The sequence below is a fragment of the Dromaius novaehollandiae genome, chromosome 5 (assembly GCF_036370855.1).
Source record: "Dromaius novaehollandiae isolate bDroNov1 chromosome 5, bDroNov1.hap1, whole genome shotgun sequence".
In the NCBI taxonomy this organism is placed as follows: Eukaryota; Metazoa; Chordata; class Aves; order Casuariiformes; family Dromaiidae; genus Dromaius; species Dromaius novaehollandiae.
In genome coordinates, this window is record NC_088102.1 from 10,095,510 (window position 1) to 10,118,449 (window position 22,940).

The following is a 22,940-nucleotide window of genomic DNA, read 5'->3' on the forward strand; positions in this document are numbered from 1 at the left end:
TTCTATTTACAGCTGTATGTAAACAAGGATGTAATTTGCTCCATGGGGGTTGCAGTACACCTGGGGAATGCAAGTAAGTCTTCATGCTTTAATGTTTTTTTTTTTGCTTTCTTTTTAAATGAGTGCTGATCTTTCTAGTGTTTTCCATATGTGTTGCTACTTTTAAAAGGTCTCCTTTAAAATGGAAGAGAGTAGTCTGCATAAAAACATATATGGAAGTAGCTATGAAGTATATTTCATGTGTAAGACAATTGCGTATACTTCATACTGTTTCATAATCCTCTCCTACTTTTGTGCTTATATAGTGGAACAGATTTGCTTCATGTAATCCAAAATTACGCTTTTACCAAATGAGAACAATCACCTTTCTCTTTTCAAAAATCCTTAGGTGCTGAGAATATATTTTATTTTTAAAATCTTGCTTATCTGTTTTCTCTATGTTCTATTTGTCTACCTTAAAAAAAAAAAAATTCCTTTTTCTTAATTTCAGGATTGGGCTGTTGTGAATAGGAAATGCTCACTGTAGAGCACCCAATATGCTTAATATCAAAATATAATAAAGTAAACTTGAAAAAGTTTTCATTGAGTAGCTTTCCCAATAGCAATGTAGATAACGGTAGTAATCCCAGCCTAAACATTCCCTTGAGTGAATGTTTTGGGGACTTCCTTCCGGTCCCTAAGTATGAGAGATGGAATGAAATGTTCCTTTAACTCTGTGATGAAGTTGAAGTAGTCTCTGTGGTAGCAGAGGGAAGTTAATCTTCACTTTCTTGCAGAAGTTCTGGTTTCTAACATAGTAGGTCAGGGGGAAATGGTATTATTTCTGTTCTGGCTCTTGAAGAAGTGGTACAGGTCTACTTGCAAATATGTGCAAGTTTGACCCTTGTGCAAGTCCTTTTTCCTTTGCATGTGGGTTGTATAGAATCTACTCTCCTGTGACTCTGAAACTTGTCTGGCTGTCAAAACCTGTAAGAGTTGACAAATATCCTTTGACAACTCAAGCTGTGACAGTTCAAGGCAGTTCTGCTTCATCTTTGTACTAGACACTACTACCAGCATCACAGGGGTGGCAGAAATGGTATGCAGGTCACTTAGCTCAGAGCCCAGCTGAAGAAGCTAAGTTTCATTTGAAACACGGATCTGTGAGCTGTGGCAGCTGAGATGCAAACAAGTCACATTCTGCTGGAGAGTCAGAAGTTTCCAACTGCAAATAATGGAAAAGAAATCTTAAATCATTACATCAGAGTGGCTTTTTTTTTTAATGGTCTTGCAACTTCAGATGTTGCTAACTTGTAGAAGATGTAGTAATTTGTAGCGCTCAAATCTGACTGAAAACTCTTCTGTGTTAATTTCAGTATATGGAAAACAGTGGTAAAGCCTGTGCAGTTTCATGCCTAAAGAGCTGTAAAACCTCCCTTAATCTTTTTAAGGGAGATAGAATTTTACTTTTTAAGATTTTTGGGGATCTTTTCAGATCATTAAATACTTTGCTTATGGTTTTAAGTATCGTATGCACTTGTAACCTAAAAATCACTGACAGCAAGTAGAGATTGTGATTGAGAGCTGAGCAAGTATTCCTTTCTTTGAGCCTTCCAGGAACCCATTTTTCCCCTTGAGAATCTACTCTGCTAGATTTTGGTTCATGTAGGGGTTTCTGGAGTCCTGTAGATATCAAAGGAATGTCCTAGGAGCCCATGGATGGTGTGCTTTTGGATTTCAAGGAGGTTTTGAATTGGAGGAAAGAATAAGTGATTTAATGTTCCAGATGGATTGTTTGCTGCATGCCTTGTTTCTTGAACACCTGAGTCCTGAAGGGATAGATCAGCAGTCAGCAAGTCTAAGGAAAAGACTGGTCTTTCCATATGGGATACTCTGGATTCCACTATTCCAAAGGCTCTCAGCTATCTCTTTAAATGTGGCTTGCTAGCTTGAGCTTGGATGGTGATGGTACAGATATCTTTAGCTTGCATCCTGTAATAGATATTAGGTTATATTAGAAATGGAGCTTTTAGCCCAAATGGCCAATATTTTCTGATGAAAAATGATGCTGAACTAAAAATAATAAAGGTTTACAGGCATGACGTTTATTCTCAGCAGTACGAGGGAAGCTTTTATTTAGAATAACTGCTGTTTGGTGCTACTGAATTATAATCCAGATCCCTTCATCCTGGTTTTTGGACAGTTGCCACTGTCATTTAACAAGTGAAAGCAATGTCCCTCTTCCCCTCTTTAATTCAGGAGGAAAATGAAAATGTGAGGGAAAAATATGGCTGAGATGTATGGGAAGCTGCTGGTGCCAATAGCCTACTTGATTGCCCAACTCTTCTATGTATAAATGCAATTACAAAGTTGGAAAACTGTTCCTGTCTTTAACTTGTATGAACATGCAGATAACTTAAACAGTGGTTCTGAGGATGCAGCCTGACTCTGGTAGCAAGGATCCACCCCTCTATGCACTGATGTTCCAGAGTAATTTAGAGCTGGTTTTGGGTTAAATGCTCTACCAAAAGCAGAGTATAACCTTAGCTAAATGACTGCGGACTGCCAATAACTGAGATGCCATTGCCTGTAGCTGGAACCTCATCTGTTGGGCAAATTCGTGTGCCACTTGTGTTGAGGAAGCTATGGTGGTGTGAAATTTGTGCTGTTTCTTTTGTTGGGTTTTTATGGTAGAAATGAAAAATAAATTTTTCAAGACAACCTGATTTAGGAAATTATTTTTGTGGTATTGCTGCATCTAGGTGATTAAAATTTTTTTTATTGTGGTGGAGGAAGGTCAGAAGAAATAACTAACTGTGAATAACAAAATTGCATTCTGGGGGGGGGAGGGGAAAGCAGCTTGGATGAGTATTGCAAAGATGGGAAATTGATATCTGCGTGGTTTTTAAAATATTTCTTTAAAAAAAAAAAAAAACACCAAACACACACTATATCCAAATCCAGGCTTGAATCCCTGTAGTTTTTTTAGCCTGAAGTGGCAGACCCAGTGGTCTTGTTGATTGACTTAAGCCCAGAAGGATTGTCAAAGTAGTACTACTAAGATGTAGCAAGTGGTGCTTTTTGGTATGTTTTGGCATCTTTTGAGCTACTTCATAAAATTCCATTGGGCTGTAAAGAGCAGGATGAAGGTTGATCTAATGACGTGTAAGATGATTGAGCCTAAGCTGCTTATGAAATTATCACAGTGAGCATAGAGAAAGCCGCAAGTGACTCTCCTTCCTTGATTAAAACTGCTGACTGGATATGTTTGGTACCACTCTTAAGTTGTTGATAGGCTTAATCTCTTGATCTTTCACTTCTATGTGTTCAACAGTGGGATAGATGTGGCAAAAGTGCACATATGCCTTGTATCTGTGGTACATTGCCACATTCTTACCAGGATGGTGGTGGTTTCAAAAGTCTTGCTACTTTTCCTTTTGTCTTTGCTTGAATTTCTCCCAAAATGAAATAATGGGGCCAAATTGCTAATGCTGCTCAACATGTTCAGCTACATCTCTATGGACCTACGGTAAGATCTAGGTTACCTCCTGGGAAGTGCAAGATTTGTTTCATGCAAGTGTGACTCAGTTTCTCTAGAATACGTAGACTAACTGAAATGGGTTAGAAATGGGATTTTTAACAGTCTTCTAAGGTGAATTCATGCAAGCTGTATAAAGCCAGCATGCAGTTAAGACTTCCAAAGTAAATCAGTTATTTAATCTCTGTTCTGTTTTGAACTACCTTAATCTAGAATCACATTTTAACTACGGGGGACAAAATTTTGGTTTTAGTATTTTCAATTTTGTAACTTTCATTTTATTGCTTATATTAGGCTAATGCGCAAAGCTTAAAAATAGAGCTTTTTCTCCTGCTCTGTTGAACCAGGCTTCTTAAGCTCCCTATCCAGTATTTCTTGTGTAGTTCTTGTATTCCAGTTCAACTCTGCTTGCAAGGCTGGATTCTTTTATCCACTAGTGTCTGCAAGGACCTGGGCCTCATCCCAGGTGTTCTTACACTTATCTGTCAATCTAAGGGCGGGAACAGGATCAACTATTACTCAGTACTTTCTGACAGAGATGCAAGGACAAAAGTCTGTGTTGCAAAATGTGCTTACAACTATTAGGGTGGGATAGGAATAATAGTATTCTAGAAATCCCTCATATTCTTCTATTGTTGAAGGGAAGACTTTCGTAATTTTCCTTTTGGGTAGGAGACCAACCAGTATACTTCTTGCTTCTGTGTTTGTGACAGTTGGATGGATAATGCTGTTAACACCAGTATCAGGGAACTCGGTTTAAAGCTCAAAAAAAAAAAAAAAAAAAAGAAAAGAAAAAAGAGAGAGGGAGGAAAAAGGATTCTTTTAAGCTCATTCTGGTGTACAGGGAGACCTGGCGAAGGCTCTCAAAATATAGGTAGATATAGTCTTTGGAGGACTGTATGGGGCTAACAAAAGATTTTAGAGGACTGAAAAAAGGAAGAGATGTAATGCTTGATTCTAAATATTGAGTAGAAGATAAGGTAAAAAGTAGGGGACTTCCATACTAGTTAGCTCAGAATCAAATCCAAGAAGAATTTTGAAACAAATACTCCATTTCTAAACATCTAGAAGATGCTCACAGATGAATTACTGGCTAACCAGGACTTGTCAAGAGCAGATCTAAAACAACATGGCTTCCTTCCACAGTTGCTCCGGAATGGATAGCCATTGGTGAGAACTAGAAGAGGCTTTTGTCTGAGCAGTATACTATCTCCTGTTGCATCTGGTCATTTCACTTCTTGCTGTCTTGGCCTAGCTGTGATCCCTAAAGAGCTTAGGGCTGTTGTTTGGCTCTGCAGGAGTGTACTTGATACCAGTATCTGCACATCATCTTCTCCCATGTCCTCTTTTGCACAAGATAATCTTATGATAGCTTCTGGTTTCAAAGAGCTTGCAAAGCTGTTGTATTTGTTGTGTGCCTCAGCATATAAACTGTCTATTGCCTATTATCGTGACTAGTATGATCGTATTATCCCTCTCTTGTCTTGGTGGAAAGCCACCTGAGATTATTGACAAATATTTTGCGAGTAGACATCTTAAGTTGAACAAAAATGAATCCAACATTTTATTTCCTTATTGGTCAAGGAACTGAGGCACAGAATGTGGATGGGTAGTGGGCAGAAAGGCAGAGAACGTTTCCTAACAGATGCTGCTTCCAGGAGAATGAATTGGTGCTTAGGAAATAAAAACAAGTAGTATCTTAACCTGTGTTTATACAAGTGAGTAGTGCAGACAAATAAGAACTGTAGATCAAAAGCAGTTGGTATTGACAACCTGAGGTCCACACTAAAAACACTTCGAGATTTTTTTCAGTTTTAGGCTAGCTCTAGTCCGGTCCTGTGGAATGAATGCCTGTTTGCAGCTGGAAGACATTAGGTGTGCTCTTGGCATTACATCATCTTAGGTTAGCTTAGCTTAACCTAACCTAAAAGGAATCCAGTTCCTGCTCTCCAGAATCACTCTGTGAAGTGAACCAACACACCATAAACAAGAATAATCAGACAGTTTACTTCAAAAGCATATTCCTGATCTAAACTAATGCAATGCAGATATACCTTAGAGCTGCAAGTTACCCAGAACATATAGGCTAAAGGTTGCTTGTTAAACAATGTTGAACCATCCCTCCAAATCATCTCCTCCACAAAACTCAAAATAGAATAAGTACTGGAGCAAGAATTGTAGCTTTCAGTGGCTTCCTTTGTTAGAGCAGAAACAAGCATGTAGGGAGAGGTTTGTGTCTTTTGGTCTAGCAAGAACTTTGGGCAGTGGGAGGAAAAGCAGACAAGCTTTCAGGTAATTGAATGATTTGAGTTCATTAACGAGCATCTTTTTTTCTTCCTATTCACCAAATGGCTATTTCAAAGGTAGGAAAGTGGAGAAAGTGTTTCTGTGACCTTATACTATCTATAATACTGAATTTGGATGCTTGGAATCCTTGGATCTTCTTCTAACAGTTGGACCCTATTGCTGCCTGCTATGCAACAATTAAACTCTTAAAAGATTAAACAGACTTTCTTATAGCTATTTTAAGTAAATAGCTAATATAAAGCTATTGTTCTGGCCTATGCAACACCATCCTGTGCACGTCATCAGAAAATTTAGTGGTTTTCCATTTAAGACAGCTATTTCTCCCCCACCCCTGAATGATGCATTTTGCTTCTGTTCTTAATGTCACTGTTTTGCTTCATTTTCCTGTGTTGAGTGTTTTGTCTACAGCTTGTAATTGAAGTCTATGTAGAAGAAGCTCCCTCAGAGAAAGCCTGTTTAAAAATTACCTGTGTAAATAGCATAGCACAATGATACTTACTTCTGCCTTAGTAGGATGTACAAGATCTGTAGTAAGGTGTAGGTTGTAGTAGTTAAACACCAGTACCACCTTCCCCATCTCCCTAGGATTTTTTTTATTAAGTTTCATGTTTTGACCCAGACTTCAGGAGTAGTTTTGATTTCTTTCAGGCTTTTGGTAGTTTAGGTATCTACTTGTGCATTAATTGCCAGCAAAACTCTGTAGCTAAAACAGAATGTATTTAGGTATCCTCTAGCACTCTTGCATACTATGAGCCTTTTCATAAGGTTAGCCTGATTAGATCAGTGGTTAGAAGAGACCTATGATACATAATGCCTTAGATGAACTTTCTGTGCAGAAAGTACTCGAAAATAACAAGAAGTGATTGAACCAGGAGAATAAACCATATGTGAAGGCTGTGTGAAACAGCTGAGTTAATAAAAGTTGGCCATTGAGAGCACTGTAAATTCTTGTAACTGGTGTCTTCCTTTTGGATAATAAGGAGTTAATCATAAAAGGTGCTGAGGGACCCTAATTTTCAGACCATCAGGAACTGTGTACACTTCACCTTTCCAAATCACTTCTGTAACTGCCCTTGTAGGATTTATCATACAATTGTGGAGACTGGAAAGGACCTACAGAGGTCATTTAGTCCCACCGCCTACCTGAAGTAGGTCTAGTTAGACCAGATTGCTCAGGGCCTTATGCTTACATATACTATTAATGTACCAGTTTACATACAACAGTATAGGATCTTTTGAATACTTTGTGTTATCTGATTTTAAAAGCCAAATTTAAGCCTAGCTTTCACTATATAACTTAAACATCCTTGTAGGAAAGCAAGGATCAGTGTTGTCTTTTTCCTTAACTTATACCTGTTCTGGAAGAGCACAAAGAATGCAAAGTCCTTTAAAATAACTTTGTCCTTATAGAACTATACCAGTTCCACTTTAATAGTATTCAAATATCAATGCCCTAGGAAAAGCAAAAAAACACAAACTTTCTGCTATTTTTTTCTTCACTTTTTGCCCCCTGACACTCCTGCCTCTGAATACCTGTGCATCATTGGACTGTGCATAATGACAGGTGCTTCTGTAGGATTTCTTGATATTGGATTTACTTCTTTATAAACACACTGATGTTTACTTCCATAGCTGTAGAAGCTTCTTGCTTCTCTTGGAATTTAGCTGTTTCAAGCTACACTTGCTTACTGTAACCAAGTATACACTATGAATTGTTGCAGTTTATCTAATTGTAGATGAAAACAGTGGTCTTTTCCTGCAGGGTTGCAGTTTTTGTAATCTCAAAACTGAAACACTATCTAGAAGCTTTGCTAATGTTAATTCCCTGACATCTCCTCTGCACCCAGCCTTGTATTTAAAGTCTAGGTTTTTTATTGCTGTCAGACTTTCTCCTTCAAAGGAAATGGAAAGCTGTGAAGCATGTCTGTAGAATTATTAGGATGTTTTCTTCAAATTCTTCAGTTGAAAATGATTAGTAATTGTTCCTCTATTCCCATTGCACTCCCTTTATGTTAATCCTGACCTGAAGGGACACTTTGGTCTGAGAGCAGATGCCTGCCTGTACTTCGACTTTCTGTCAGGAAGTTACTAAACTGTAACAATCTGTTTATGGTAGCTGCTTTTGTACTGCTAATAACCCAGTAAAGGCTGAGATTAAGGCATCTCTGATTTCATTCTGCATTTGTGGCTGTAAAGATGAGTTAGAGGCGATGAAGTCAGTAGAGGGGAAGGACACAGGAAGTAGAATCTTGATTCCTATAAGAATTTTCTTTGTTTGTGAACAATGGGAATCCTTCATATGAATGCTCTAAATTTGGCTTTCTTATTATTCAAATCTGAAAAATCTGGGATTGTAGAAACTTCCAACAAATTATTCCCACTGAGGGGGAGGGCGAAGTATCTGTAGTTCACCATTAGCTGCAGTAGCAGTTTCCATTTGGCTTTTATGTAAGCAGTCATTACTTGAAAAGGCATTCTCTTTTTTCTAAGTGTAATGATGCCCTTTGTGCCTCTTCCTTCCAAGCTTCTCATATAGGATCATTAACCCTTTCTTCTCTCGTGTTTTGACTTGATTTTTCTTATAAGCAGTAAAATGCATATTTCTAAATTGGTTTCACTTTGATCACATATTACTCCTAAGAGTGAGCTGAGATCCATATAAACATTATCTTTCAAGAAGGAAGTGGAATTAAAGCTGTTCTAGCACCTGCTAATGTAGGATGCGACCAGACTTCCTGTTCAGGAGGAAATCCTAATTTACTCTTCCTTGTAAACTGAAGGCTGATCAGCTTACCATGTAGTAACCTTTTGACTTGTAAACACTGTGTTCCTTTGGTTGGACTGCTTTTAGCCTGTAGAAATGATTTCCCTAGGGCTTAATGGTAACTTTACTTTAACTGTAAACTTTGTTTCCATTGAATATCATGAAAACGCAGTAACCCTTTCCTGCTAAACTAGTTTTAATGCATGTTCAAAGCATACGTTCAGATTTGAGTAGGTGCTCAAATGCCTTTAAGTTTTGAGCAGGTACCTGCATTACTTTCTTTACACTCTTAATCACCAGTGAAGTTTTAAAGAAACTTGTTACTGTTTGATATGGAAAACAAATTGAGTTATTGTGATAATCTGCTTTGTGATGCAAGCTTTTCAGCCCTTGAAAATGCTTGTTATATGTGGGTGGGGAGTTAGCTTTGGCTAGAATAGTCATGGTGAATCACTGGCATTAGTGCGAGGCTTGGCATGGATGGAGATTTGGGCCAGGGCCAGTAACAGTGAGTTACAGTGCTTTTTAATGTTTAATACCAGCGCCTGAAAAGATTCTCTGTCCCTGAGAAGGAAGGAAGAGATCACATTTAGCAGGAGCAGTATTTGTTTCCCCTTACTGCTAATACAGCAAGAGAAAGCTGCTTCTAGAGTAGGCATGTTCTGCAAGCTCCTGACCGCCACTTATATAAGCGATCATAGGTCCCTGAACTATGTACACAATTGAGGCTGTACCGTCTGGATCCCAGCTCTGAGATTTTTGAATAAGGGGGAGACAGGGGAACTAAGAATTCGAAGTAGTTTATGTAGAAAATAATCTTGTTGCAAGCACTGCATCTTGATTCCTTCTGCTTAAATGAAGAACAGAAATTTAAATAAGGGATTTTTCAATTTTGATAATGTGCTGCATCATAAGCTCTTCTCTTTAGGAAATTGATACTGCTTACCGAAACAGTGGGAATGGATTAATTCGCAAGGAATCAGGATTCCTAGTTTATGTTCTGTCTTTTCCTTTCTTCTCTCCCCACTCCCGAAAGATTTCAGAATTTAGTGTCTTGTCTTTAAACTGTATTCAAAGCATGCTGGTTATATAATATCAACATTCTTTCAACAAGTACAGTTTCCTTTCTAATGATGCTTTTCTAGGCATTTGGGCTCATATCTCCATAGCATGCATGCATCCAGCCCCCATTCAGTGCATTTTCATGCTTCTCCCTGTTGCTAGTATCTCTTAAACTGTTAATAAGAGATGCTCTTAAAAGAACAAGCAGAACTTTTTTTTTCTTTGGTTTGATGATAGCCTGACAAAGCAAGCTTAGCTTGCTTACTGTCTTTGGTTAAAATGTGTTTATGAAACATATAGTCCTCTTATTTTTCTGTTTTTTAGCTTCACAGACTTTAACACTTTTCCTGTAGCATATGCAGTTGCTTTTGTCAGCAGAATTCTGGGGACTGTTACAGATAACATAATCTAAAGATACTGGTCTCTGAAGAAATCTCGTGACACAATATCAACTCTGTTTAGAACAAATGGATTATTAATGGCATTTGTTTCTGTTCTCTCCTCCTTTCCTCCAAAGAATGTTTTCCCCCCCCCCCCCCAAAAAAAAGTCACTAAAGAACACTGAGAATATAATAGACAATCCCTAAAAAGGGTTCCTACAACAACTCTTGAGAAAATTAACTAGACAGCTGCATCTTTGGCTATCTTGGTTTTCCAAGAATTGTAGTACTCTAGATCAGATTGGCTAATCTCTTGAAAGTTCATAGAAAAAAGCTAGGGTGCTTGATTCAGTAACTCTGTACTCTCCTTTTGAAAAGTAGGTTGGTTGGTTTGTTTCTTTATGCCAGTCACCTTTCTTGTCCTAGTGTGAGGTGATTTCTCATGTGAGGATTGAATTTCTTGTGAAAGGATGGCTTATATATGTAGAGTTCTTGTAACATGTAGTGCTTGGTGTGGTTTGTTGCCATGGTGTGTACTACAGTTAAGCAAGATGAGTTCCAGTAAGGATATTCAACAGGACTAGTATGTCCCTTCTAAATGGGAGAACTAAAATAACATTTTGGTATCTGTTGCACGTTGGACAGTTGACCTTGTTCTTAAGAATGGTAAGTATAGCACTCTAAATACCTGTAATGCTGATAATTAAGCATCATGTTGCTAACTTTTAACATGTGAACTTACATCTTAGGTGTCATTATGGTTGGCAAGGACAGTTCTGTGATGAGTGTGTCCGCTACCCAGGCTGTGCTCATGGGAGCTGTAATGAACCATGGCAGTGTAATTGTGAAACCAACTGGGGTGGCCTGCTCTGTAACAAAGGTACTTAACATTAATTTACAGGAAAAACAAATAAGGTCGCATGATTAACTGATAACTCATTAACATTTTTTCTGCTAGTGTGCAATTGAGTATCTCTGTCCCTAATTCTTTTATGGCAGCTGGTGCTTAAACATCGTAAGTATAAGAAGTTTAAGACAAGAGACTTTGGGTGATCCTGACCCTTCTAACTCAAGCAGTTGTCTCTTGTTCATCCTTGCCCGTTCTGTGGACAGTAATGAGAGGGCAAGCTAGCTAACAGAATACGGGGATGTTATGGGTGAATGATGTTAAAGCCAGAAAAGCATTTGTATGTCTGACTAAGAACTGAATTGACAACACTGAGATTTTTCCCTATTGATTGACATTTCTTTTCTCTGCCCAGATCTGAATTACTGCGGAAATCACCATCCCTGCCTGAATGGAGGAACCTGTATGAATACTGAACCGGATGAATATCGCTGTGCTTGCCCTGATGGCTATTCTGGAAAGAACTGTGAAATTGGTACTTCTAGATATTGCATGTATCTTGCAACATGGCAAACTATTTCAGGCTGGGCTTTGCTGTAGACTACTGGCTTTTTTATATGCTCGTTGTTTCACTTTTGTACAGTGGAGAGGATTGTTTTCTTCTTTCCCAAAGCTCTCTTGCCTTCTGAGAATTGAGATGTCAAAAGTGATGGTGTGCAGCTTATCTGTTCTCATCACAAATTGATCTTTATTTTGTGGAAAGTGGAGCTATGCCAGCTCTGTTTCCTCCTCCTCCTGTCTGCCATCTTAAGTTGGCTAGTCAAAAAGCTGCTGACAACCACAGAAATGCTACCACTGTCTCCCCTGCATTTAAATCAGGCCAGGAATATTTTTTCTTCAGTTTCTTCAGTTCTCTAACCCAAACATGCAATTGAGATAGTCTCCTGGAAATGGGACACAGGTGCATCTTTCTGTGGTACCTTTCTGCCTGCTACCTGTTTCCTTATCTTCTGCTGACTTGCATGTAAATGTGCACTTGCATCCTCTTATACTAGCTGAAGACTAAGGAAGGTAGTTGTAGTAGACCGTACAGGGATTTTGGCCTAGCTTTTAGCTGCACAAATGTGTTAACTCTTCCTTCTTGATTTACAAACTTCATTTTAAAGTCAGCTTTTGATATGGGACTTGCAATACATTTGAAATAATGATACGAATGTTAACTGTTATGGAAATGTGTTCAAGCCCTCTTACAGAGTCACCTTGAGCATAGTTTAAACAGTCAATTGAAAATGTGGCCTCCCTGCTTGTGTTGCCAAAATGGAGGAAAGCATTTAAACTATATTTCTCTTGAAGTATGCCTTCCTGACTACAGTCTAACAGATGTGTGTCTGTCCAACATAGCAGTATGGGAGAACTGCTTCCCATCTCACCACATTATAAAAATAGCGTATGGCTTTTTTCATATATACCTATGTAGTTGGGTTATATATAAGACCCAAGTTTTTATGTACTTAAGATTATTTTTGTATTTGAAGACTTTTCTTCACCCTTCTGCCCCTAATTAGAGATAAAGGGGCAAGTAGCAATCTGTTTTTTCTATTTTGTTTAGAAAAGGATGTGATGTTTGGAGGGGAATGAAAACTTTGAATGTCCTTGTTCACCTTAGGATACCTTTCAGTTCAATTTTTTTCACCCATAGTATTCAGTGGGGTATTCTGCAATCTAACTCCTTTTAAAAGAAAGGGGGGAAAAAAAACAATTTCAAGTGTAGTATTTTCAGTCTTTTTACTCTGATTTTTACTTTCTTAGTAAACATAAGTGTGGATGGAAGAAACCCTTTTTTTCTTCTACTTACCCGTCTGGGCTCCAAGTTCACTAACCTGCATTCTGTAGAACATTTCACATTTATCAAGTTGTAGATCTTACAGCACTTTATAAAGTTCAAATATGATATTGATGATGCTATCAAAGCTTGAATTTTGCTTCAGCTGGTAAAATATGCTGCAAACCTTTGGCTAAAATGGATGAAACGCTGTCCTAGCTTGCCCATAAAGTTGTGGAGAAACAGCTTGGCTCTCTGGATGAGGAGGCAGGGATAAAGTGAGCCATATATTTGACAAGTTCTATTACGAATGTTAGCCAAAGATTGCTTTATGGTCAGTTTTCATCACTAGTATCTAACATCCAAGACAATGTAAATTCAATTTACAGACTAGATAATATTCCTGAAAGAAAGGTTCCAAAATATGAACACTAGCAACAATTGAAGTCTTGCATAGTAAAACTTAAAGCCTCGAACTTCTGTAAGTCTTACAGCTCTACATGGAGTGACCCTGGGCAATATAGCTTATAAAATGTAAGCAGCTTTATTTGCTGTTTGCAAGGAACAGTATTAGAATTCAGCTGAATAGACCTTTGTTACTTAAACTGCTACTGCTATCCAAGACCTCTCAAACAGCAAATCTGTTTCTTCTGCCTGAAGAGAGGAGGGGGAAAAAGAGAGGCAGGGAGGAAGGTGCTGAAATCCAAACTTCTGTGCAGGCATCTCTTCACTCCTCCTGCTTGTGGCCACTTTTAATCAGAACTCATTTCATTACCATGTAAGTTCCCCTTACTTGATGTTGGAAGAGTATTTACCAAGAATTTCTTTCCGTCTTTCCCCAGCGGAGCATGCTTGTGTATCTAATCCCTGTGCTAATGGTGGAATTTGTCATGAAATTTCATCAGGCTTCAAGTGTCACTGCCCAGCAGGGTGGAGTGGACCAACATGTGCGATTGGTGGGTATGCATTGACTGATGACTCTGACCGCTTGGGCTGGGAGGGCTGATACGTCTTGCTTTTAATCATGCTCTGAGGTTATGGAATTGGTAATCTTCCACACAATCTGGATTTTAACAGTTGCGCTGGGAGACTCTGAAAAGATTAATGGTACTGTGCAGCCTATGGTATTAAAAACAGCATGTATTTGATGCGGTTTAGATCTAAAGGTTAGCAAAAGCCTAATTAGATCATGTCACCTGCTTCAACCTTTTGTTAGAAGTTGTGCTGTAAGCTTTGGCAACAGTAGGGAGTATTTCTTTATACAGGTCTAACTGCTTAGCTGGACTAAAGCAAAGTACAATGTGGATTCATTTTAAGAAAGTAAATGTAAACATGAAAGGTTCTCTGCTTCTCAAAGTAGTTGAAGAGTATTTTTAACTTAAATGTTTAAAGTTTCTGGTTAGGAAGACAGGAGAAGGGTCCAAACTTCTGTATGGATGGGTATAATAAAACTGCTAGTAGGTACCTGGGTCGGGTTTGCATGCTGTCTGTGATTTGGAACAGAGGACTCTCATTCTTTTTAACACAGCAACTATCTCCAGAAAATTATTGGTTGAAATTATTTGTGTTATCATCTAGGAATATGGCTTTCAAAGAATGTGTTAATTGTTGGAAGATTTATTGAATCTTATTGCTTATTTGCAAATAGAAAATTGCAAAACTCCTCTCTCTGCCTAATTATATTTTAAAGGTGTGAGAAAAGTCTAGATAAAAATTAGGTTAGAAATTTTATTCTGTTAATAAGCTTATTAGAACCTCCTGCTCTGTATCGAAATGACTTAACTCAAGCCAAATTTTGGACCATGTTATGGAAGGTACATTCTGACTTCACAGATATTGATGAATGCGCATCTAACCCTTGTGCTCAAGGAGGGACCTGTATTGATGGTATTAATGCATTTGAGTGTATATGTCCACAGCAGTGGATTGGAGCAACGTGTCAGCTTGGTAAGTAATTGCTTTCTGTAGTTTGAAAACCATTGGAGACTTATTCTGAAGTAACGAGTAATTCTATTTAGTGTATCTCAGTCACAGTAGTTGTTGAAGTAAACATCTAAGGCGTGTGCTACTATTGGTGTCTTACCTCTTCTTTAATAGATCTTAAAAACGGAACTTCGAAGTGTATCTGTAACCATAAAAGTGACAACTTACGCTTATTTATAATAGTTCTTCTAGAGTGCTTGATAAGTTTTTCTGTTTCAAAATACAGCATTGGTGATGGTAGCTTCTATTTAATGGTGGCAGTACAGTGACTGACTTTATACTTGGGATAACCATCAGCTTGTAGAGGCAAGGGAGGGATTTGCCCTGACTAACATTACCTTTTGAGTTCTGGTAAAGGGGAAGAGTAAGATAACATGCATGCGCAGCTATAGATAACTGCATTGAAAACCAATGGTATGTAAGGGTTTTAGTGGTCTACCAAAACATAATATGAGCTGCTGATGCTTGGATTGCATGGAAACTTTGCGTGGTGCTGGGGTAATCTGTTTCTGGGTTTGTTCTTTATTCTCTTCTTTCTTTTATCTTCTTTCACAGATGCTAATGAGTGTGAGGGGAAACCCTGTGTTAATGCTTACTCTTGCAAAAATCTCATTGGTGGATATTACTGTGACTGCATTCCAGGATGGACAGGAGTAAATTGTCATATCAGTTAGTATTTCTTTAGTATGTATGCTAATCGTAGGATGTTTTATTTTAAAAAAGTATGATGAACGATGGTATAGATTCTTGCACAAGGAAAAGATATTTACTGTTAGGATTTTTCTAACTTTCAGCAAAGTAAATGCAAAATACTGTGTGAAGACTTATTTAGAGGTGCAGTTAGTGTTGAAATGGACTTATCCTCTTGTAACTTTTGTAATTCTTTCCCTGGAGCAGAACTACTCCTCCCAGATTCTGATATCTTTTTACCTAAAACATTAGATGTGAGAGTAGGTAATACTATTTGATGTAACTTCTATTCCACTGAGTTCCAAATCCTTTAAAATGAGGATTGCTTAAGAAATCAAGTGCCCTGAACTTAAGAAATCAAGTGTCCACTGAACTTTCTATAAAAATCCTCTCTGAAAATCATTTGTTCTGCCTTTTATTCTTCAGGGGTTAATCTTCTGCTATAAATTCTAATGCCTTGTGTATTTTATCCATAGATGCTAACAACTGTCGTGGACAATGTCAACATGGAGGGACTTGTAAGGTAACTCTTGTCAATTATATCTTGTATGGAAGCTAAACTTTGCAAATTATAGAATTGATAACTAGTCAGAACAATTACAGGTTGGTAAAATGAGGTTGCAAGTAAAATATGTTGTCTAGTGCTGCACTTTGATTCTTGCTCCCTTTCTTAAAAATAACTTTATGTAGTGCTACTGCTGTTCATTCATAAATGCAGAACATGGAAATACTTCAATTCTTGTATACAGGTTTTGTTAATAAACATGTCTTTCCACTTCTGCTTTTCCTTTCCCTCCTGTGTAGGATGAAGTGAATGGTTACCATTGCTTATGCCCTCGTGGTTTCACAGGAAAAAACTGTGAGAGAGAAACTAAGTGTGAAAGCAATCCATGCCAAAATGGAGGACGTTGCAAAGACCTGATGAATGGATTCACTTGCCTCTGTTTACAGGGCTTCTCAGGAGTCTTCTGTGAGGTGAGGGCAATGGTGACGTTACTGCAATAGCCTTCATGGATGGAATTCTGGAAAGAAACATGTCTCTGGTTTAGATCAGAGTAACCCAAAGCTAAAGCTGGTTAACACAGCTGTTTAACATAGCTGTTACTTGACGCTCTGTGAATAAAGCAAATTTGTTGTACAGGGGTGTCGTAGCACCTGTAAACAGTTAAAGCTGCAGCCTAATGTACTGTAGATGATTATGCATAGATGTTGGATCTCCTAAACATTTTAAAGCTCTAAGAATCTCTTAAGCTTGAAACATTTTCCTTTGCAGTTTTTAGGACCTGTGTCCTTTTGTTACACTAAAATGTGTTAGGCCTTCATCCTACTAACTCTGAAGTATGTAATTGAATTAACTTTCAAGTAATCCCACTGCTCTTGGTAGGAGCATCCACATAATTAAAGGCAGGCGGATGTGTAAGTATTGTCTCTCGGAACTTTCAATTTGAGATCACTGCAGAAGTGTGTAGTGTTGTTACTTAAATAAAAATTCAGATCTGAAATACTGAAGTGCTAGTGATAATTTGTAATTAAAATACTTCAAGGTAACGAAGATCTGACTCTGTCTAAGGAGGACATTGAACTTTTCTATTCAGTGTAAGATGATACTGCCTTAAACATGCAGTTCTGGGCTCTTATTTTCGTGACAGCCAAATTCACCTAAGTCCTATAACCAGCAAGACAACATCAACTGGGAACATTGAATTAGAATTTTGTGTTGGATTTCCTCCAAAACTTTTCATGGAGGACGTTGGAGTGGTCTCTCTCAAATGCTAAAGTAATCTGGTTGTAAAACATCAATATTGTTAAAGAAACAATGATCTACTTTTATTTGAAATTAAAAAAGTTTGCAGATAATGACCAGTTATTAAGCTGGTCGAGTAGCTCATAGATCATATGCCATTTCTACAAAAGGATCATAGCTTGAATGCTTTATTCCTGTCCAGAACCTACCATACTGTATAATTAAAGTTTTAGCAAATCTGTTTGAAAGGGAAGGAGGGGAGAAGGAGGAGTTGGCTGCTTGCCTTTTGTATTGCAGAAAATACCTACCGTTGATTCCAGATGCTAAAGTACCAGCTACTGGACTTGAATTGGGAAGGGAAAATTTACACCAATGGAAGGAAACAAATGGATACATCTGACAGATTCTCAGATCTCCTCTTTCTCAGACCTTAATTATTTTTTGTAGTCTACTTTAAATGTTCCATATGACAGAGCAATATAGCTTGCAGAAAACCTCTCTGCAGGTGGAATTGTACATGCTGCACTGAATTCAGACAAAAGTTTATGCTATTTGGGTTCATTCTGTTTTGGTTAGTTTTTAATTTTTTTCTCCTTTTTAGCTATAGAGCAATTAGACATCCGGATTAAATTCACTGTTAGACTTTATTTTATCTCTCTAAGGTTGAGAGAGTTCCCCTTCCTCACAAGGAGGATAGTGGAAAAGATTCACTTAGCGGGCTGAGAGGAAAACGGTCCTTAAGAATAATGATTTGTAGGAAGCATACTGTGATGTAATAACTATAACTTTTGAGGCTGCTTTGAGGATTTTGAAGCTCATTTAGGGCATTGTCAGTCAGTTATCTTCTATGGCTTAGATTTCTATGTCAGTTTAAGACATAGAAGAAGCTGAATTGCTTTCTTGCAAGGATGTGTCTGTGTTAAAGGTTATGTTATGAAAACTAGGTTAAAGTTTTGTTTTTTGAATTGTGTGGTAAGTGTTCAAATGATACCCTCCCCCCCCCCCCCCCCCCCCCCCGCCCCCCATACAGGTATGTGAACTGGCATACTGATAGTATTGGTAAGGGTTAAGGCCCTGAGCAATTTGGTCTCACTAGACTTGCTTTGAGCAGGAGGTGGGACTAGCTGGCTTTTGGAGGTCCCTTCTAAATTGTGTGGCTCTGTGATAAATGCTGTGTGTTATTTAGGATGGGAGGAGGAATAAATTGCTCTAGAGAATAGCTTTTTAAGGTTGTGTGTATTTCAGAATCTTGCAGGTGTGACATTGACAAGTGCACTAGTAACTGACTTGCCTCATAGCACTTTATGTGTAGGTGTGGAGGAAAGAGGAATGATTCCAAATAGTCACAGTACAGTATCTCTTAACTTCTCGTGTTTTTTGCAAAGTTATTGCAAATGTGCTTATTCAGGCTTCTACGAAGGGATATCTTTATAGTGGTATCAGAAATGCTTTCTATTAGGATTGACTAAAGTAACTTGAAGTTTATATCTGCATTGCAGAATGGAATGCAATATAGACAATTCATAAATGTACTTTAAACTTGGGTTTCCTTGTAAATTAGTTTCATCTGTGTCTATGGCAACACAGATAAAGCTGATTACTCCTGGGAAATCAAGCAGCTGCTGCTAACTATGGTCTTTCTTACAGATGGATATTGATTTCTGTGAACCTAACCCTTGCCAGAATGGGGCTAAATGCTATGATCTGGGAGGAGATTATTACTGCGCCTGCCCTGATGACTATGATGGAAAGAATTGTTCGCATCTCAAGGACCATTGCAAGAACAATTCTTGTAAAGGTACCTGCTGTTGTCCAGAAAGTTGTCCTAATGTATTGGTGGTACCTTAAAAATGAGAGCACAATAGTGTGTTTGGTAATAGCATAATTGGTGGGCAAGCATAAGTGGGACAGTGGGAAAATATGCTTGTAATACTCCTTATTTATAAAGGGATAGTTGGTAAATTATAGTTAATATAAAAAGCTTTCAGGTTGTAAGCAGTCTTAATCTTTAGATAACTACTTTTAAAACTATAAACTGATTGGTGATGCAGATCATTAGTATAATTGATGGTATACTTCTCATTTTTAGTAATAGACAGCTGTACAATAGAAATCTTCACTAATGCTACCCAAGGAGGAATTCGTTTCATTTCATCTAATGTTTGTGGGCCTCATGGACGGTGTATTAGTCAACCAGGAGGGAATTTTACTTGTGCCTGTGAAAGAGGTTTTACTGGAATATACTGTCATGAAAGTAAGTGGGAATTTCTTTCAAATGACTTTGCTAATCTAAGCCTTCCATAAGAAGCTTCTCGTTTTGAAATGTTAAAACATAAAATATGACATTAGGATTTTAATAAATGTGCATAGAGCACTGTGTGCAGTGCACTGGTTCAAGTCCAGTTTGTTCTGGTAACAGTTGTCTCTTTGTAGTAGTTTGCTTTTCTCTGTGAAAGACAACTGATTTCAGTCCAAATTTAAATGGAAATGTGTCTATACCTGCCACCTTTGTGGACAGTCTTCTCACAAGAAGCCATGGATTCCTCCAACATGAGAATGGTAAAGAAGGGACAGACATGTTGACAGCACAACTCAGGAGCATGTGCATTGCTGCTTCACGTGTGTGTACATCTAGAACCCTTACCAATGTTGAAAACAAATCTTATGAGCCATTCTTATGTATGTGCAAGTGGAGTATAGCTTTGTGTTGTTGGTCCTAGAGACTTAAATCTAAAACACTCATATGCATAGATGAAGACAGCCTTGAGCAATTGTATTCACTTTGTTGTTGTTGTTACAGATATCAATGATTGTCTTGGGAAGCCTTGCAGGAATGGTGGAACATGCATTGATGAGGTTGATTCGTTTAGGTGTTTCTGCTCAAGTGGCTGGGAAGGAGAGTTATGTGACACAAGTGAGTACTGCTAAGCATTGCCATGCTGAATGCTATAGCTTTGCAGCAGCAGTTAATAATGATTGGAATGTGGTTCGTAATGGCATACAGTTTCTCTGTTCTGTAGGAACCTTCTACCCAGTGTTGTTTGCCAAAGTATTTTCAAGGTTTTTTGACAGTGGCTCCAAAGGGTTCAGTTACTTTAATTGGAATAAAACCTGATTGTTTGCAATAGTACAGGATAGTTCTTGGGAGGAGAAAACTTTCTCCTGAGGAAAGGTGGAAGTGGCAGATTCTGTTAGAAAGATTCATTTATATTCCTTTTATCACTATAAGCTTAGGTACCTTTTAGCACTTAATGTACATAAAAGCTTGCCGGGTCCACTAATACCCATACCAGTAGTTGCCAGGTTTTTTTTTCAGTGTGTGTGTGGTGTGTTGTGGTGGCTTTTTTTTCCCTCCTTCCTCTTAAAACCAGTTCAAGCTATAATGTGCTTCCACCTTATCAAAGAAATTATAAATTTAAAGTTTAATCCAGTGGTAAAAAACTGCTAGTCTGAAGTTTTATTCAATAAATATCATGGGGACTTAGAGCAGCTTGTATTCTGGGTTCAGTGTGAGCAGGCTTTTACTCTTGCTACCCTGGCTTGAGACTTCTTAGGTCTTGGTTAAGTCAAAGCAGTGTGCTAGGCCAGTTTGCAGTCAGGTTACCTCAAAGGGAACTGTAGTTGATGCTTTACTAAGTGTGACTTTCTACTCTGAATGAAGCTGCCTCTAAAACATGAGGGCAAGGTCTTATTGAGATTAATTACAGGATTTATACCAAATGAGATGTGAAATAAAGGCTAAGAAGCCTTTCGTAGCCTTCACTGTCAAGAGTTTTTTTGTGTGGTCTGGATAAAGTTTAGTCTTAAAATACTTATGTTCTGCCTATTAAAACTTCTGCTGTAAGTGAAAAGAATTCTCTGCTTCTGTTCTAAAATTCGTGTGTATATATAGCTAAAGCTATCTAAAGGCTTTAATTCTCTGTATGTTGAGACATAAAGCAGAAGAGGGAGCCTTAACTATCATGTAGCTGTCCTAGGTTGAGACTCCTTCCAAGGACATTGTGGGTCCTACTTCAAGGCAAGTGTTAGAAAACTGTCTCTGAAGTTCAGATTTTAGTTCTTTATTAGGAAAGGTGAAACTACTTTGGCTTGCTTCAGTACTTACACTGATGATTTCTGAATATTTTTCTCTTAAGCTATTAGAAAGACTTTCATAATTCCTACTGTCCAAAAATCAGAGTTTCTTTTTCATTGCTTGTTTGAAGGTAGTAGCCTCTTAACAATTTGGAACTCACTCTTTCTAAACATGATGTGATTTTTTTTCTTTCCTCTTCTACTATAAAGAAATATTTTATACTCTTTCATGGTCTTGGCAAGGCTAGATCATTTAATCAAATAATTCTTTTTCTAGATTTCAATGACTGTTCTCCTAACCCATGTCACAATGGTGGCCGATGCATTGACTTGGTGAATGACTTCTATTGTGAATGTAAGAATGACTGGAAAGGCAAAACTTGCCATTCACGTAAGTGTTCTTTTACTTTGATCTTTAGTTTATCCAAGGATTTGTTTTCTTTCTCCTCATGAGACTAGAGTTCCTGAAATTTAAAATTAAACAATTACAGTGAAAAAAAATAAGCATACTTTCATTACCTCTTCCAGTTTCCCAGCAACAAAATTGAACACTTCAATTTGTCCAAGAGTATTTATTTTAGAGTGGGATAGTGTCTTAAGAGACGCTCTTAACTTAAGCTGTTTTGGTTTGTTTACAGTAATACAGCACATGGAACTATGTGTTTCTAGTACTGTTGCATTTAAGTATAAAGTCGTCTTTCAGTAAAAAGTAATTTTGTGAATAAAAATATTTTGTCTTTCCTTATTTTTTATTCTTTTTATTTCTATTGGTCCAGACTTGCTGTATTTTAATCATTACTGTATTGTGATGTGTAGGTGAATACCAGTGTGATGCAAATACTTGCAGCAATGGTGGAACTTGCTATGATGATGGAGATACATTCCGCTGTTCGTGTCCTCCGGAATGGATAGGAAGTACTTGCAACATTGGTGAGCTTCTGAGTTGCCTACAGAAAAAAACAGGACCAAGTAGAGAAGAGTTAAGATAATACTTAACTGTTTAGTCAGTGGGCAAACCTGTTTCCTCTATTTAGCTAGTTCAAAGCCATTCCCATTGGCTGGTGACTGAAGTTTTGAGCATCTTCTACTGTCTAGAAAAATGCCGAAGTCATCAGCCACCAAGAGCATTCATATCCTGGGCAGGTGGTTTGTCACCTAACACTAAATACTTATTCTTAGGAAGCTGTTCTCCTTAGGCTGCTTACATAGTCTTTTCTATAGCTTCTCTGAAGGCTGCCTCAGAATGCTCACACCCTTGCACTGACTTGTGTACTAGTCTGTAGACACCCTGTATGAAGGTTTTCAGGGAAATTAGTCCTCAGCTTTGCTTTAAAGGTCATAATGTGAGTAACTTTGTGACCAAGGGAGCAATAGGTACAGACATATCCAGGAAAAATGAAATGAAGAGGAATCGCTTCTTTCTAAGCGATTGCATGCTACTGTAGGGAACTACTCTTGATATTTTGGAGACTGGAGGAATTGAAGACTTCAATCTCCATGATACATTTTTTATGAATACAAAAGTTACATTAGGACCAAGAAGTTGGATGAAGGTAACTCAGTATAGGTTTTCTACTTGTTAGATATAATTACAGCTTTTAATCAAAATCTGCATTTTTAAAGGCCACTCCCTTATTATGCAGTGTGCCTGATGACCTGTGTCATATTTGATGGATGTTTTTACAGATGGGGGGGAAAAATTGGTAATGATTGAACCATGAAGGCTTATTTAAAAAAAAAAGGTGGGGGG

General features: G+C 37.9%; 1 protein-coding gene across 2 annotated transcripts in view; it reads left to right on the forward strand.

Moving 5' to 3' along the window:
• JAG2 (jagged canonical Notch ligand 2) overlaps window positions 1-22,940 on the forward strand; it is a 72,080-nt gene that overhangs the window by 35,009 nt on the left and 14,131 nt on the right. The window contains exons 5-17 of one of the 2 annotated variants that reach the window (XM_026114312.2): window positions 13-73; window positions 10,780-10,910; window positions 11,293-11,412; window positions 13,542-13,655; window positions 14,533-14,646; window positions 15,238-15,351; window positions 15,849-15,895; window positions 16,177-16,347; window positions 18,764-18,914; window positions 19,206-19,370; window positions 19,917-20,030; window positions 21,468-21,581; window positions 22,007-22,120. In XM_026114312.2, the coding sequence (XP_025970097.2) occupies window positions 13-73; window positions 10,780-10,910; window positions 11,293-11,412; window positions 13,542-13,655; window positions 14,533-14,646; window positions 15,238-15,351; window positions 15,849-15,895; window positions 16,177-16,347; window positions 18,764-18,914; window positions 19,206-19,370; window positions 19,917-20,030; window positions 21,468-21,581; window positions 22,007-22,120 (1,530 nt within the window). The remainder of the gene's footprint in view (window positions 1-12; window positions 74-10,779; window positions 10,911-11,292; window positions 11,413-13,541; window positions 13,656-14,532; window positions 14,647-15,237; window positions 15,352-15,848; window positions 15,896-16,176; window positions 16,348-18,763; window positions 18,915-19,205; window positions 19,371-19,916; window positions 20,031-21,467; window positions 21,582-22,006; window positions 22,121-22,940) is intronic. The other variant, XM_064511975.1, reaches the window with a different exon arrangement.